Here is a 14,839-nt window from a genome sequence, read left to right on the forward strand (position 1 = left end):
TTTTAAAGCAATCCATACCTAATAACTTTTTCACCTCATATCTTATGGAAACAAGTCTTTCAAAATCTGAATGATTTGATGTCTCCTCTGAAGCTATGGAGCCCACAGGATAAAGGTCTCAAAATTAAACCTCCAGGAGCATAAAAATAGACAAAGAAAAGAGAAAAAGAGATATCCAAACCTACAGGCAGCTAGAATTTGTTAGATTAGAGGCCCTACTTCCACATCATTTTTGATGGCCTGCAAAAGCAAAGTCCATAAAGTGAAGAGGTCAAATCAGATCTGACTTCTCCTTGTCTGCCTTGTTTATTTTGGTACAACATATAGTTTAAAAGAAATTGGTACAAATCTGGGTTATTAACAAGTAGTTGCTGTATTTACAGGCACTAAAATATAATTTTTTTTTAAATCACTAGGAATTAGACAAGCCTTGACTAAATAAATACAAAAGAAAAACAACAAAAGTAGCAGAAATAATGAAAAATAAACCTAAGATAGAAACTGAAGAATTTAACTGGTTTTGGTAGTGCAGGCAAAAAGGAGTATTTTACATTTGAGCTAACAAATGCTTATGAAGTCCAGAACACTTACACACAGCCTAAATACAAAGTTTTATTGAAAATAAAACTTGTCAATCCACACAAGACACTTCTCAATGCTACCTTCAGCATTCATCCAGGTTTGTTTCCACCTCACCTCAATTAATCTCGCTCCATTGATTTGACAGGAAAGCATTACAAGATGCTCCTGGAGATCCACATTAGTACAACACAAATTCTCTTTCTGGATATAGTGAGAGTCCTGAGAGGAACTGTGAACAGCCCATCTGCCAGGGTACATAACAGGCTGCCATTTAACATGGAAAACAACGGACACACCACATTCCAACTGAGATTTTCACACACTAAAAAACCCCCACCAGTCTGCTTCAACAGTGGATGCTGACATAGAATTCAATGAGCCTTATGCCTCTATTTTGGTGCCAATAAGAGTTTTACCGGTCTCAAAATGTCACCATGCCAACATTCTCCCAACACCAGTGCAAAAATCAACTCTGTATCCTCCTTTGTAACTCTGAATACCTAACAATAACATGCACACACTCACATGAATATGTTTATAGGTATACAGAGGGGCTGGTAGAGACATTCCTGTAGAATGTCTTGATGCATAACATACCGAATACCTCATTTATTCAGCTACATGAGTGTTTCACAGCACTGTTAAGACATCCCTAATTTGACTGGCATTCCTAATGAATATTCAATAGAGAGTGGGTATTATTAGCACGTACCTTGGAACCAAATCACATCCTAACATGTAAGCAGAGTATAGGGCCAGTAAACTGCTCGTATACCAACACAGCAATACCTCACCACCACCCCCTCCCTAAAATATGACAGGTCAACTTCAAAGCAAAAGAAAATGGAGGAAGTTTGGTCCAGACTTTCGTTTCAATACTGGGGGAAGAGAGGAACAACCTGAATTTCCTGATATTTTCCAACAGAGAAATTTTTCAATTTTCCCGCAGCGAGGTGAAACAGGGAAAGCTCCAGCAGGACCAACATCTTGGCCATCTAAAGCTGGGTTCCTAAGTTTGGGATGTGTCTGGCTAACTCTGTCACAGGCATACGCTGCAAATACTCTGCCCTTTTATCCTCACATCCAGGTAAATGATGAAAATGGCTTTGGCTTCACTGAAGATTGATACAGAAGAGAGTTCTGAAACTCAGGGGCTCAAGATGCTTGCTGAAGTAAAGGAAGGAGAACTGCAACAGTGAGCTGGTTGTGAGATACAAAAATCTTAGTTTATTTAACAATGTTAACATTTCATACAAAGACACAAAACAGTTCTCTTTGTCCGGACCTTACAGACTTTATTCCATCTCCTCTACCACCCAAGCTCAGCTCTCAGAGAAATGAAAGGGATAGCACTGAAATGGTAAAGCCAGTTACTTGAGGGGGTTTTAATTTAGCTTTTCTTTTGATCCTTGGCCAACCCTATTTCCTTTTAGTCATAACATTTCTATTCTCATTTCTACTCCACAGAGTCAATGACAGGTAAAAAAATATGAAAATTCTAGGACCATCTAAAATTCTGTTCTACTTACAGTTTTATTTCTGAAGTCCTAGAATTCCTACAAAGGCTTCTTTAAAAGGCCAGAGAGTTTCATCAGAGAGACTGTGACTGCCCCATTCCTGGAAGTGTTCACAGCCAGGTAAGGATGGGGTCCTGAGCAACCTGATCTACTCAATGGCATCCATGCCCATGGCAGGTGGGGCTGGAACCAGACAATCTCTAAGGTCTGTTCCAACCCAAATCATTTTGTGATTCTATGAAATGCCCCCTGATTAGCCCCATTCAAATGTTAGATGCAAGAGGTTTTATTGTTTTTGTTTATTTTGTTTTTTTTAAATAACCCCATAGTGGTCACAAATGTCAAACCCTGTTTTAAACATCTCTACAAGTATTTATAGACCTAGATGTCTAAACTTAGGTCATTAAAAGAAAGGTTAACTCCCGATAGTCACTGCAATGCCTTCGGTTTTACAGCTTATTCTGGAAGTGCCACAAGAGGAATCTGAAAGACACAAGACACCCAAGTTTACAAAATTGGCATTAAAATAAAAGGTTATTAAGCAGCATAGAGTAGTAGCTATCTGTTGGTTGCAGTAAGAGGACAGCACTTCACTACAAGCCCATGAATTTTCAGAAGGGCTGAGCATCTTTGCCTTTGGCAGCAGCTCTAACTCAGGTCAGCTAAGGACAGCATGTGCTCACAGCAGGCACCAGGGTGGCCTGGCAGACCCCGCTGCACCCACATGCAGACACACCAGTTGCTTCAGAACAATTGCTGCAGCCTCGTGATCCCACAGACAAAACACCCCTTATTGCAGGAACACTGGAAACGTCCTGCACCAACTGCCAGCAAGTCTCCAGGAGCTTCAGCAGGAGACTGTCACATCTCATTTGGGTGGCATGCAACATGAGCATCACACAAGGGCTTTGTTTGGGAGGCAGGGCAGCACACTGCTCTCTAAGGGATCACCAACAAGATGTTCCTTGTAGATCATTTTGCAGTTAAGGAGGTTAAAAGGGCCAAGTTGCTCCATGGAGTACCCACAGGATCACAGCATGCTCCCTCTCCACCCCTATATACAGAGTGTAGAGCCAAGTCACCCTCTGAGCAGGGTGATTAGCACAGACCTCCAAGAGCTGTCCTTGTCACTTTCTACCTTCAGTTCCTTGCTGCTGCCTTAGATCCTAGATTCTTAAACTTCCTTAGATTACATCCACACACTCAGGCTGGTGGTTACTCTAAAAAGGGCCATCCCAAACTGCTACCTGGAGTGATGTCACTGCAGCACCTGACACTGCACATGTAGGTCACAGGCCCTCAGCTGTGATCAGCACAAGCAGAAGCACAGGAGGAAATCCTCTCCAGTCACCTCTCACAGCATTCATCTCCCACAGCCATATGCTATACCATGGAAGGCAGAGTAACAATTCCACTAACCAATACTACTTCTTACTGTTTGTCCTTTTCTAGAAGAACAGTCTATAACACTTCCACCAGCACTTTCAGGCTTCTCAGAGATCTGCTATCAGCTACTAATTCTCCTTAATCCAGTTAAATTTTAACCAGGATAATAGATAAACCAGTCAAATTTGAATTTTTCAACAGCATGATTTTTTTTAATAAACCATTGACCAAAGTAATCTCGGAGATGGAGTCATCAGAGTCTAAATTTCCATTCACTTACTAAGAAGCACCTGATCTACAGCTAAAGGCTTTTCTCTGATTTTTAAGTGTGTCCTTTACCAAACTGGTGGACCAGCCAATGGCAGGACAGCCAGTATCTAATATTTTTTTTTTTTTTAAGAACTCCTCTCTGTTCTACAAAGTCCTTCCCAGGGTAGAAATGTGACTACGGAAGTTTGAGCTCTTACACTGGACAATAAATACCAATTCAGGAGCCGTGGCAGTAGTGGAGGTCAGTAAGAGAACACAAGACTACTCTGAGACTTTCAGAACTGCAGCAACAAAGAAAAATAAGCAACAGAGGAGGAATGCAGATATGCAGCACCCTTCCACAACAGCCCTCCTGGGTACTGCAACCTCTTTCTTTGTGACACCCTAATCAACTATTTTCCCATTTTTCTTTCAATGTGTCACACTCTTTTTTGTGTCCCTTTCCTTGTTCCTCCCCTGAGCTTTTGGCTGTCTGCTCCACAGCTGCTCTCTCCAGCATTTCAAGTGGGATAGTTGGACGCTCACTTTAAGGTAGGAGCTGTCAGTCTCCCTTCTGAGATAGGCTGAAGAACTGGGACAACACAGCACCACTTGAGCAGCACATACAGACTAAGCACTGCTGGAGCAAGGGTGGCATCACAACCCCACTGTGCCTGTGCATCTCTACAGACAGTCCCAGAAAAAGCTGCTCTAACTCTCCCTCCCAGCACCAGTGAGGAACCACTGGCACATCTAGTAAAGCTACTAAGAGGAGAAAAGCAAGCACAGGTGATGGAAGACAGGGGATCACACTGGCACATCCACCAGAGCAGGGTGTTGTCGCTTAGCTGTTCACTCCTGAGAGCAACCCCATCCAGATAGCTCAGTAACTTTACCAGGAACTGTTCCTGCTCTGCTTATAATGAAGGAAGAGATGGATTTGGAGTGCTGTGAAGCATTCTGCCCCCTGGAACAGCCAGGGAAATCCTACATACCAAGGGCAAAACAACAGACACTAAAGACAGTAACTTCCCAGGGATGCCTCCAATGTTCATATATCAGCATCCAGGAGCTTTTGAGATCAGACAATTCTTAAATCAACTAAAAAGCTGACCTGTCTTCCAGACAGGCACATCCATGCAGGTTGCCTCTGCAGGGTAATGGTTTGTGCCAATAGGCATTTTGGCACAGATCATTAAACATCTTTCTACATTTGTGATAACTACAGCTCCCTTTTCCTTCTTCTATATCACCATCATCCTGACATCATGAGACACTTTCTGTAGGACCACATACCCTACACAAATTCCAGAGAGGGAAGGCTCTGCAGGACTGAAAAGCATTGCTGTGAGAAGCCAGAAGGACTTACAGCAGCACCTGTCCTCCTCAGTGATCGACTTCGGCATCTTCAAACTGCCCGGCAACTACTGGTGCTACATCCACCTCCATCCCATCTGAAAAAAACAGCCAGTGCTCGTAAACAAGCGGGTGAGGGATGACGTTCTCACGGGAAAGAGAGCAGATGCCCTCTGCCGACAAGAGGTGGCCAGGACAGAAAACCACTTCACTGAACTTCTGCAAGCAGCCTAAGGAAATGCTGATGAACTCAAAAGTTTCTGGGTTTGCTCCAGCACTGCTGGTCAGTCATTCACAGATGTCACCGCTTCCTACAACCTCATCTCACACTGTCTTATTAAAAGACTTAAATACCGGATTTTAACTATTTCATGTTGTAAATGAAGTTTTGGTGTAACAAATGTCATGATTCCTTTGAATAACTTTATTCTAGAAGAAAGAGGCTGTATCCTGTTCTGAAACAATTGAAAGATTGCCCTATGCTACAATGTCAAAAAATAAAGTAACTCTGAGCAGCCCTGGGGATATTTATAATTGCAGCAAACCAAGCAGCAGTATTGTAGCAAGTAAGAGTAGAAAAGTAAACAAAACTGACGAAGAGACACGTGACATACCTGCTGTTCAATTTATATTCATTTCTGGAATTTTGGAATTCAGAAACCTGACTAAATTTTCAAACAAAGGGCACTGCTGAAACAGGAGCCTATCACCTATGGTTGTCTTTATGTAAGTTTATTCAAAACTGCAGAACAAAGAAAACCTGAAAACAACTGACAAAACAAGTAAGAATAAAAACCTCTCCTTGTGGATGAGAACAAATCAGTTATTATTTTCTAGAAATCCACAACTGCTGGATCATTTTCCATCTTTCAAAAACATGAGGGCATATTAAAAGCACTGCAATTTATATATAAAAAACGAAGCAATGCTACTAAACTACTTCCCTGTTCTTCTCCCAGATAATATATTGCTCTAGTGAAAACAGCACACAGAAAAAACAGTCTGAGAAATCAGGTGGCTCTCCCTCAACAAAAAAGAAATTTTATTCCTTAAATACACACTTGAACAATCAAAAGAATTAAGAGACACCATCCTTCAGAAAAATAGATCTTTTTTTAATAATTCTGTTTCAGTGTGAATGTTTGAATGTTTCAGAATTCACCCTGAACTCTGTTAAGATAACTGTTAACTTATCATTTAGGGTATTAAAAAAAACCCAAAATCAAAACCCAAATAAAAAGTACAACTTGTTTAGAGTAGAAACTGCTTCCTAACCCTGGTGTAGACTGTTAAATTGAATTTTTTTTAATCCTAAATCAACTTCACTTTACCACTGCTCCAGGAAATACTACCAAGAAGAATCAAGTGTTCTTAACTCTGAAGTGCTCACTCTTTAACAGAGCAGCCCTCAATCCACAGCAGACAACAGGCATGTGGGTGATCCCTCACCTTCTGCAGGGAGGTATCACCCATGGCATTGCACTCGCTCAGTCCTGCTTTATGGATTAGCCAAACTGGAGAGCCACCGCTTTCATATCGTAGAACCACAGAATGGCTTGGGTTGGAAGGGACCTTGCAGCCGTGGCAGGGACTCCTCCCACTAGACCAGGCTGCCTAAAGCCCCATCCAGCCTGGGCTCAAACACTTCCAGGGATGGGGCATGCACAGCTCACCACCCCCACGGTAAAAAATCTCTCTTTTTATCAATGTGAGTCTCACCTCCTTTGGTTTGAAGCCATTCCCTCTTGTCCTGCAACAACCGGCCTTACAAAAAGTCTATCCTCATCTTTAAGTACTGAAAGGCATCAGTGAGGTCTCCCCAGGCTGAACACCCCAACTATCTCAGCCTGTTTCCATAGCAGAGGTGCTTCAGACTCCTGATCCTCTTAATGACCTCCTCTGGACTCACTGCAGTAGGTCCCAATCCTATTATGCTGAGGACCCTGGAGGTGGATGCAGCACTCTGGGTGGGGTCTCACCAGAGTGGAGCAGAGGAACAAATTGCCCTCCCTCACCCTGCTGGCCACACTGCTTTGGCTACAGCCCAGGGCATGACTGGTGTTTTGGCTGTGAGTGCACATTGCCAGGTTAGGTGGAGCTTTTTTCATCCACCAGCACCCCCAAGTCCTTTTTGGCAGGGCTGCTCTTAATCCCTTCATCTCCCAGTTTGTGTTGATAATGGAAGTTGCTCCAACCCAGGTGCAGCACCTTGCACTTGGCCTTGTTGAATCTCATGAGGTTCCCATGGATTCACTCCTCAGGTTTGTTCAGGACCCTCTGGATGGTATCCCATCCTTCTGGAGTGTCAACCGCACCCCTCAGCTTGGTGTTTGCAAACTTGAGGAGGGTGCACTCGATCCCACTGGCTGTGTCACTGATGAAGACATATTGTTTAGTAAAACAAAAGCATGTCTTACCTTCAAATTCCCTTATGGAGTCCTCTGTTCTCACTCCAGCCATGTTGTACTGGGTGCTGACAGACTGGGCTAACATGCCTTCTAACCTCTCCAGCGTGGCCTGCCCTTCTGCAGTTAAATGTGACAATCCCTCTTCATATGTGTAAAAGCTTGGGATGTCACCTTGTTCTAGCTCTGCAAAAACAAGTTTATGTTTAGCAGACTCAAGTTTAGGAGCCAGAAACATGCGGGACTGGAGGAACAGGGGAGCAACTGAGCAAGTTATGCCCAGATTAACTGACAGATTAAAAAGCTGCTTTCATCAGGTAAAGAATGCACACAGCAATGTGAACTGATCACAGCAGCACAGGCATTGAACCCAGGCTAGGCAGAGCCACTGGGAAGAGGAAAGGCTGCTCTTTGTGTCTGTGGGCTTTAGAGAGCCACAACAATCCTTTTGCTGAATTCCTGTCATTTGCAACAGGAATGACAAGCTTTCTGCAGATTTATGAATTTCTATACTGTGCCTGTGACAAAAGGGATGTTCAGGCAAAATGAGTAATAAACAATTATGACAGATCCCAGGTATCCAAGTGCTGGCAGGTATTTCAAAAGAAGCAACTGTTACCAACCGCGGGCCTCAACATCGTACTCGTCCCCTTCGTAATCATTGTCTGAGTCCTCATCGTCCGGGTCTGGGTGCAGGGCCTGGCACTCACACATTGCAGAGAACATGGCTTCCACTGCAGGAACACAAGTGAACACATACCTCCATCAACACCTCAAAGAACAGGCAAGAAACCCCCTCTGAATGATCAGAGGGAGTCAGAACACTCCTTTAGCAGAACCACAACTGAATTTGTATTTGAAAACATCATCCAATAAGCCAGAAGCCATATAAGAAACAAATCAGGTTTCAGAGATCCAGCCTGGTGCTTTAGCTTCTTAACAGCACGTTTGCATTATTTCATTGATGATAAAGGTTTATTTCTGGACAGTTATGTCTGTGGTTACCTACTGCAGGAAAACTTGCAGCATGTTGTCCAAGAATCCAACTGTAAGCTCCACTGTCATATCCACAGGATATGACAGCTTTTCAGTAGTAGTTTCAGGGCATTAGAATATTTCTAATGAAACTGTCACTGACTCAAATATCACTGAATTTTTAATTAAAAAGACATTTCCCATACATATTCTCTGCAAATGTATACAAGTGAGATTATCCACGTTATGTATTTATACTCAACAGTTTCTACTTTAAAGCACTGGAATTCTCCTTGAGAAGCAGCTGCTTGAAAGAGTCCATTTTTCAAGCCGGATAAAACAATTTGCTTTATTCTTTCCAGCACACAGGAATCAAGTCACTAGAGAAGGACACTGAAGGATCACGGTATTTACACCTCTGCAGCCAAGTGTCTCCCACATATAACCAGGACTTGGAAGTAAAACACAGCTCCCATTCGCACTTACAGGCTGATTTGTCGCTAGGTACAAATCTGAATTCCGCAATTGGTTCGACATCATCATCGCTGTCATCCCCCTCCCCTTCAGTCATGGGAGCCTCTTTTGTCTCCTCTTTAAGAAATTGAAAGATTTAGAAGAAACATGTTTATTTTGTTAAAAAAAAAAAAAAATCACATTTGTTTATTCTTTCAGGAACACACACATCATCAAATCAGAAACAACCTAGGAGAGAAACAAAGCCTCCACTCTGTTCTCCCAAAAAACCCCGTGACACTCCAAGACCTACATGGATATATGAGGCCCTTTCAGAGCACCTCAACAACACTTGCAACACATGTGAAATCTTCTCTGTTTGTAACTTAAAGAGTAAAGATCTCTTTACTGGTCACACAATGTACTCAAGTATTTCAGGAAAAATTGCCTGGTTCTTATTACAAACAACAATGCTCAAAACTCCCTGTTATCATTTTTTAAATCACATGTATTTTTTATGGATCCTTAACATTATTGTCACAAAAACAGCTAGCTTCCAGCGTGGCCCCTCACAGGGGACTCTGACATATGCAGAGGATCTCTGCTCCATTTCCAACATTCCTAGTCAGCTAGAAAGATGTCAGAAATACAAAGTGCACCCAGAACTAGTGACAACTCCGGTACTTCCTGACTTCTGTACGCCATGTACATGAATAAATAAGCATCAGTGTGGTGTTTTACTTTCTGTGAATAAAAACCCCACAAAAATGGCTGCAGTTCCTCATTTCGGGGCTGGGGACACTGCATTGACAGCCCTATAAGTGCACAATTATTTTCTACAGGAGAAGAGGCTGTGCCACTGAGAGTGGCACCACTCAAAATCACACACAAAGCTGGCACCACCAAGAATACGAAGACGCCAAGAAGCTGCCAGCCAGCTGCCCCAAAAATGAAGTGTGCAAGGAAGCTACCCAGTTCTTTTCCAACTGACCCCCACAGGCACAGCTTGTTACTGCTGAGTCCAGCTCTTTGTTTTCAATGCAGTCAACCTCTGAGTGCCTTTTTCTAAAAAGGGGTGAGGACAAGGCACAAACACACAGAGAGCACACACAAAACTTTGAGAGGAAGAACACAATGTACCCTGCATAACTCCGAATGAAGACTCCTCAAGCCAACTAAATGGAAAGGTTTAACACTATTCAGCAGTTAAAACTGCAGGCCAGGGCTAGACTTTGAAAAGTAAAACTTATCTGCTGTGGAAGATTTACTGTAGGCAGAGTTGATAAATCAAAAAATATACCCATAAAAATACCCATTAAAAAATCAGTCTATTAAGGATTTCTAGATAAAGGCTTTCACAGGATATCCATATTTTCAAATGCCATAATCAGAATGAATTAAAAGCTACAAACAGTATCTTTCTTCAGATGAGGTTCTTTTTACTTCAAAATAACCACAGTTAAAGGAAAATGAGGAAGAAGAACAAAGAGGCAAATGCAAATGTCCTCTTATTATTTGTAGTGATAGGCTACCAGAGAACATTGGTAACATAAGAGAAGGAAATAATGCACTAATAGCTTAAAAGCATCTCCATCTCCTCAGATTCTTGTCAAAAAAATTAAATGCCAGATTTTAACCTTTAGCTGTGATGACCAGTAGGCATGAAGGGGAAAAGGAGACCTGCTCAGGACCTAACACCCATTTAATCTCCAACTGCAATGGCAGTTTTTGACACATTTAAAATATTAACAGGTCTGCTGGAAGAAAAATATATCTAGATCTAGATCTAGCTATCTATATATATGTATACAATTTTCATACAAACAAGGAAACAGAAAGCTTGTTTTCTCTACATCAAAGCAAAAATGGTAAAAAAGGTGTGTTTTGTGGGCCATCAACAAAGATTCATTAAAGCCTGGTAACATGACCTATTGCCTTTTCTTGTTTGTATGTAACCAAGCTGTGGGAGAAAATGAATGAAAAGTTCCCTGGCTGTGAAACAGCAGGAATTCATCAAGCCTGGAGAGGGCAGCAACATTAACATAAATTCAATAAAGAAAAAAGCATACTCAAGATGGAATCACAGGGAGACTGGCAGAGGAACTAAATTGTTTAAAACATTGTAAGAGGGCAAAGAACTGATTCTCAGCAGCTTCAGTGTACACAGCCACAAGCTGAGAGCAGAACTGCAAAGAAGTGACTCCAAACAAATGCTAAGCTGTGTTTCTACAATGACTATCCTTCAGGAAAATAAAAAAGAAAATACAAACAATTACTTAAAATCAACACTTCCTCCTACTGAGGAGGAAATCCTGTCACTCAGGACTGTGTGGGAGCAGCAAGCAACACTCCTTACCCTCGAACTTGGCGTTCACCATGACGTACAGGTGCTCCCTTGGGTAGGCACTCAGGTCCCTGGAGACAGCATGCAAACTTATGGTGGGGTAATCCAAGGAGAAGCCAACTCCAGAGCTGTCCAGCCAAGACAGGCGACTAACGAGGGAGGAAAACAAGAAAAGTTAGAAACTAGCAGAGGAATTCACAGTATTGGATTCAAGCCTGCAGAAAAGCAAACAAACCCCAAAACACGAGTAATTGCGGACAAGGCACTTAGCCCACTCTGGGGGCACACATGGTCCTAGACCTGCCTGAATAGGACTTTGCAAGAGCATCAACTGATGGCTGAAGTAAAAGACACCTCTGCCTAAAGAATGCGAAGCTAAGAACTCTAAACCCACCACAGCTTTATCACATTTGCACTAAATGCTCATTTTTCCTCCCTGACTCTCCGTTTTCTCCTCCCTGCAGATACCTATCTTTCCAAAGTCAACGACAGAGGTTCCAGAGCGTGATTTGTAACTCATGCTATTAAATGCGGTTTTCCAAGACAAAGAGGACACTGAAAGGCAGGTCAGTGTCATAATTCCTAGAGGATCATAGATCTGAGCGGGTATAGCCTGTAGGTAGAAGAATAGCCAGTTCTGTAATCAGCAGAGCCAGGTTATGGGTATTCCTCCAGTCACAACTTCTGTGCTACAGCCTCTGTTTTCCCCACTTTCACTGTCATCCCTAGCCACAGCAAGAGACAACACAGATTATCACCACCAGGATGCTGCCTCCTTTGTATCAGAACAATCAACATCTTTCTACACACTGAGAAACGTGTAAAACTCAAACTAGATTTGGGTGCCTGTAATCAATGATGTCACACAGTGAACAGAAATACTCAGTGCCAGAAAGCAAGACCTCCACCATGTGCAAAACTCAGCATTCACAAGCTTTTGTGGTGGAACAAAACCAATCTGGCTGAGAGCAAGAGCTAGTACAGTGGGAGCAAGGAGTTTATTTCCTACCCTCAACTATCCAGTCCTCAATGTTTACAGCTGCTGGTGGAGAGTCACTACATGGATCAAGAGCCACATTCTGCTCCTGGATGCCCTGTTCTCCCATGGCACTCCTACAAACGCTGGTGTTCTCTGTTCATCCCAACAAGTGACTCTGGTGAAAGCTCTGTGGTGCACTTGAAACACATGGAGAGGAAGCTGGCAGACCTGCAGCTGCCTCACACAAAAGTCTCCTGAAAGCAACTTACAAGGAAACTCAACATTACACGTCCTCAGAGCAGATACCCCACAAACAGAAGTCCTGGTAGCTGCAACCAAACAAAATAAAACAATGAACAACATTCCAGAGAGATCCTCTCCAACACAGCACTAACAAGCTCAGGTGGGGCAAAAGCTCCTCCGACAATATTGGCCATTTCATTAAAGTTTCCTAGTCAGAGGTTTTTAAAAGTGCATATTTTAAATTACGCTTTTGTTCCAAGAACGCTCTTCAATTACAGAATATAAGTACTTTTCCATGGTTAAAGAAAATTACGTTGTTTTAATCATCAAGCTGTCTCCCTGAGCTATACAATGCAGGGAGAATTGAAAGGAGACCATCCAGAAAAACCAGACTGATTTCTGCCTAGTAAGAACAGTCTCCACACAATTAATGCAACATGATAGACTTCACAGAACCAGAGTAGTTATTAACAGCAGAAACCCTACAGCCCCATCTATTCCCCTGTCAATAGAGGAGAGCTGCCATTGTTTTAATTATAGAATGGTTTGGGTTGGAAAAGACCTGAAAGATCATCTAGTTCCAATCTACTACCTTGGGCAGGGACACCTTCCACTACACCAGGATGCTCAGAGCCCCATCTAACCTGGCCTTGAACACTTCCAGGGATGGAACATCCACTGCTTCTCTGGGCAACCTGTGCCAGGGTGTCACCCTGCTCATAGTAAAGAATTTCTCCTAATAACCAATCTAGTGCTCTTTTTCAGCTTGAAACCATTTCTCCTTGTCCTCTCACTACAGTTCCTGTCAAAGAGCCCCTCTCTGCCCTCCCTGCACACCCCTTCTGATACTGGGAGCTTGCCATGAGGTGTCCACACAACTTTCTCTTCTCTAGGCTGAACAACCCCAAACTTCTCAGCCTCTAGGCTGAACAACCCCAAACTTCTCAGCCTGTCTTCACAGAAGAGGTGCTCCAGTCCCTGTATCAACTTTGTTGTGTCTGCTAGACTTGCTCCAAGACTTCCAGGTCCTTCTTATGTTGGGGATTCCAGTGCTGGAGACAGCGCTCCAGGCGGGGTCTCACAAAGGCAGTGGGGCAGAATTTCCTCTCTTGCCCAGCTGGCCACGCTGTTTTTGCTGTGGCTCAGGATACAAGTGGCTTTCTGGGCTGCAGGTGCACATTTCTCTACCGTGCTGAGTTTTACAAAACGTTTGGGTGGGAAGCAACCTGACAGCCATCTCGTTCCAAGCCCCCGCCGTGGGCAGGGACACCTCCCACTAGACCAGGTTGCTCCAAGACCCATCCAGCCCGGCCCTGAAGCCCCAGCCAGCCGGGTCCCTGGACGTGCTGCTCCCTCTCTCCTGCTTTAAAACGAGCGGGAGCAGCGGGACGCCCCGCAGAGCCTCAGAGCCCTGAGGCCTTCCCCCACATCACGGCCCCTTCATCCGAGCCCCCATCTGGGACCCCCGAGCGGTCCCAGCCCCGCGCGTCCCCCGCACCTCTCGGCGATGTAGAGCGTGCCGGAGCCCAGGCTGCGCCCCGCCAGCAGCGCCTCCGTGTCCGGCTGCTGGTGCCGGACGCCGTCGGCCGGCGGCGGGAAGCGCTTGAGGAAGCTCATGGCGCCACCACCGCCTCCCTGCTCCACCATCGCGGCCGCCGGAAGCGGAACGCGCCGCTCTGTGATGCGGTTCCGCCCGGGATGCGATGTCACCGCCCCGGGACGCGGTGGCACCGCCCCGCTCGCGTTCCGCGGGGCCGGGCGCGGCCGCGGCTCTGGGTGCCGGGAGTGCCGCGGGCAGGGTCCGAGCGAAGCCCTCTTTGTCTGGAGAAGAGGAGCAAAGGGAGCCGCTGTGGTAATGGCTGAGGGCTGGAGCACCTCTGCTGTGGGGACAGGCTGAGAGCTGTTCTCCGAAGAGAAGGCTCCAGGGAGACCTTACACCCCCTTCCAGTACCTAAGGAGGGATACAAGAGAGCTGGAGAGGGACTTTGGACAAGGCTATAAAGGGACAGGACAAGGGGAAAAGGATTCAAATTGACAGAGGGCGGAGTGAGATTAGCTATTGTGAAAGAATTCTTTGTGAGCGTAGTGAGGCACTGGCACAGTGCCCAGAGAAGCTGTGGATCTCCCATCCCTGGAAGTGTTCAAGGCAAGGCTGGATGTGGCTCTGAGCAATCTGGTCTAGTGGAGGGTCTCCCTGTCCATGGTACTGGGGTTGGAACAAGACGGTTGGAACATGTCTTTAATGTCCCTTCCAGCCCAGAATGTTCAGATTCTATAATCGACAGTAGCAAGAGCAGTCACAGAACCACTGAATATCCAGAATTGGAAGGGACCCACATTGATCATCCAG

At 44.5% G+C, this 14,839-nt stretch overlaps 1 protein-coding gene across 1 annotated transcript; it reads right to left on the reverse strand.

Annotated features, from left to right (window-relative positions):
* Nucleotides 1-1,786: 1,786 nt before the first annotated feature.
* CLNS1A (chloride nucleotide-sensitive channel 1A) lies at nucleotides 1,787-14,145 on the reverse strand. The gene is made up of 7 exons (XM_084224507.1): nucleotides 13,988-14,145; nucleotides 11,280-11,416; nucleotides 8,957-9,061; nucleotides 8,119-8,229; nucleotides 7,508-7,681; nucleotides 5,104-5,188; nucleotides 1,787-2,582 (listed from the first exon to the last, which is right to left on the reverse strand). The coding sequence occupies exons 1-6, from the start codon at nucleotides 14,134-14,136 to the stop codon at nucleotides 5,121-5,123; spliced, it is 744 nt and encodes a 247-aa protein (XP_084080633.1). The 5' UTR covers nucleotides 14,137-14,145; the 3' UTR covers nucleotides 1,787-2,582; nucleotides 5,104-5,120.
* Between the last annotated feature and the right edge of the window lie 694 nt (nucleotides 14,146-14,839).

This window comes from Fringilla coelebs, assembly GCF_963513975.1.
Source record: "Fringilla coelebs genome assembly, chromosome: 2".
Taxonomy (NCBI): Eukaryota; Metazoa; Chordata; class Aves; order Passeriformes; family Fringillidae; genus Fringilla; species Fringilla coelebs.

What these genes read in the sequence shown, in the direction of transcription:
- CLNS1A (XM_084224507.1), bottom strand. Translation starts at nt 14,136, where the DNA reads ATGGTGGAGCAGGGAGGCGGTGGTGGCGCCATGAGCTTCCTCAAGCGC. An exon ending in ACGCTCTACATCGCCGAGAG is followed by an intron (nt 11,417 to 13,987) that starts GTGCGGGGGACG and finishes CTCCCTCGTTAG; the next exon opens with TCGCCTGTCTTGGCTGGACA. An exon ending in ACCTAGCGACAAATCAGCCT is followed by an intron (nt 8,230 to 8,956) that starts GTAAGTGCGAAT and finishes GTGTTCCTGCAG; the next exon opens with TGGAAGCCATGTTCTCTGCA.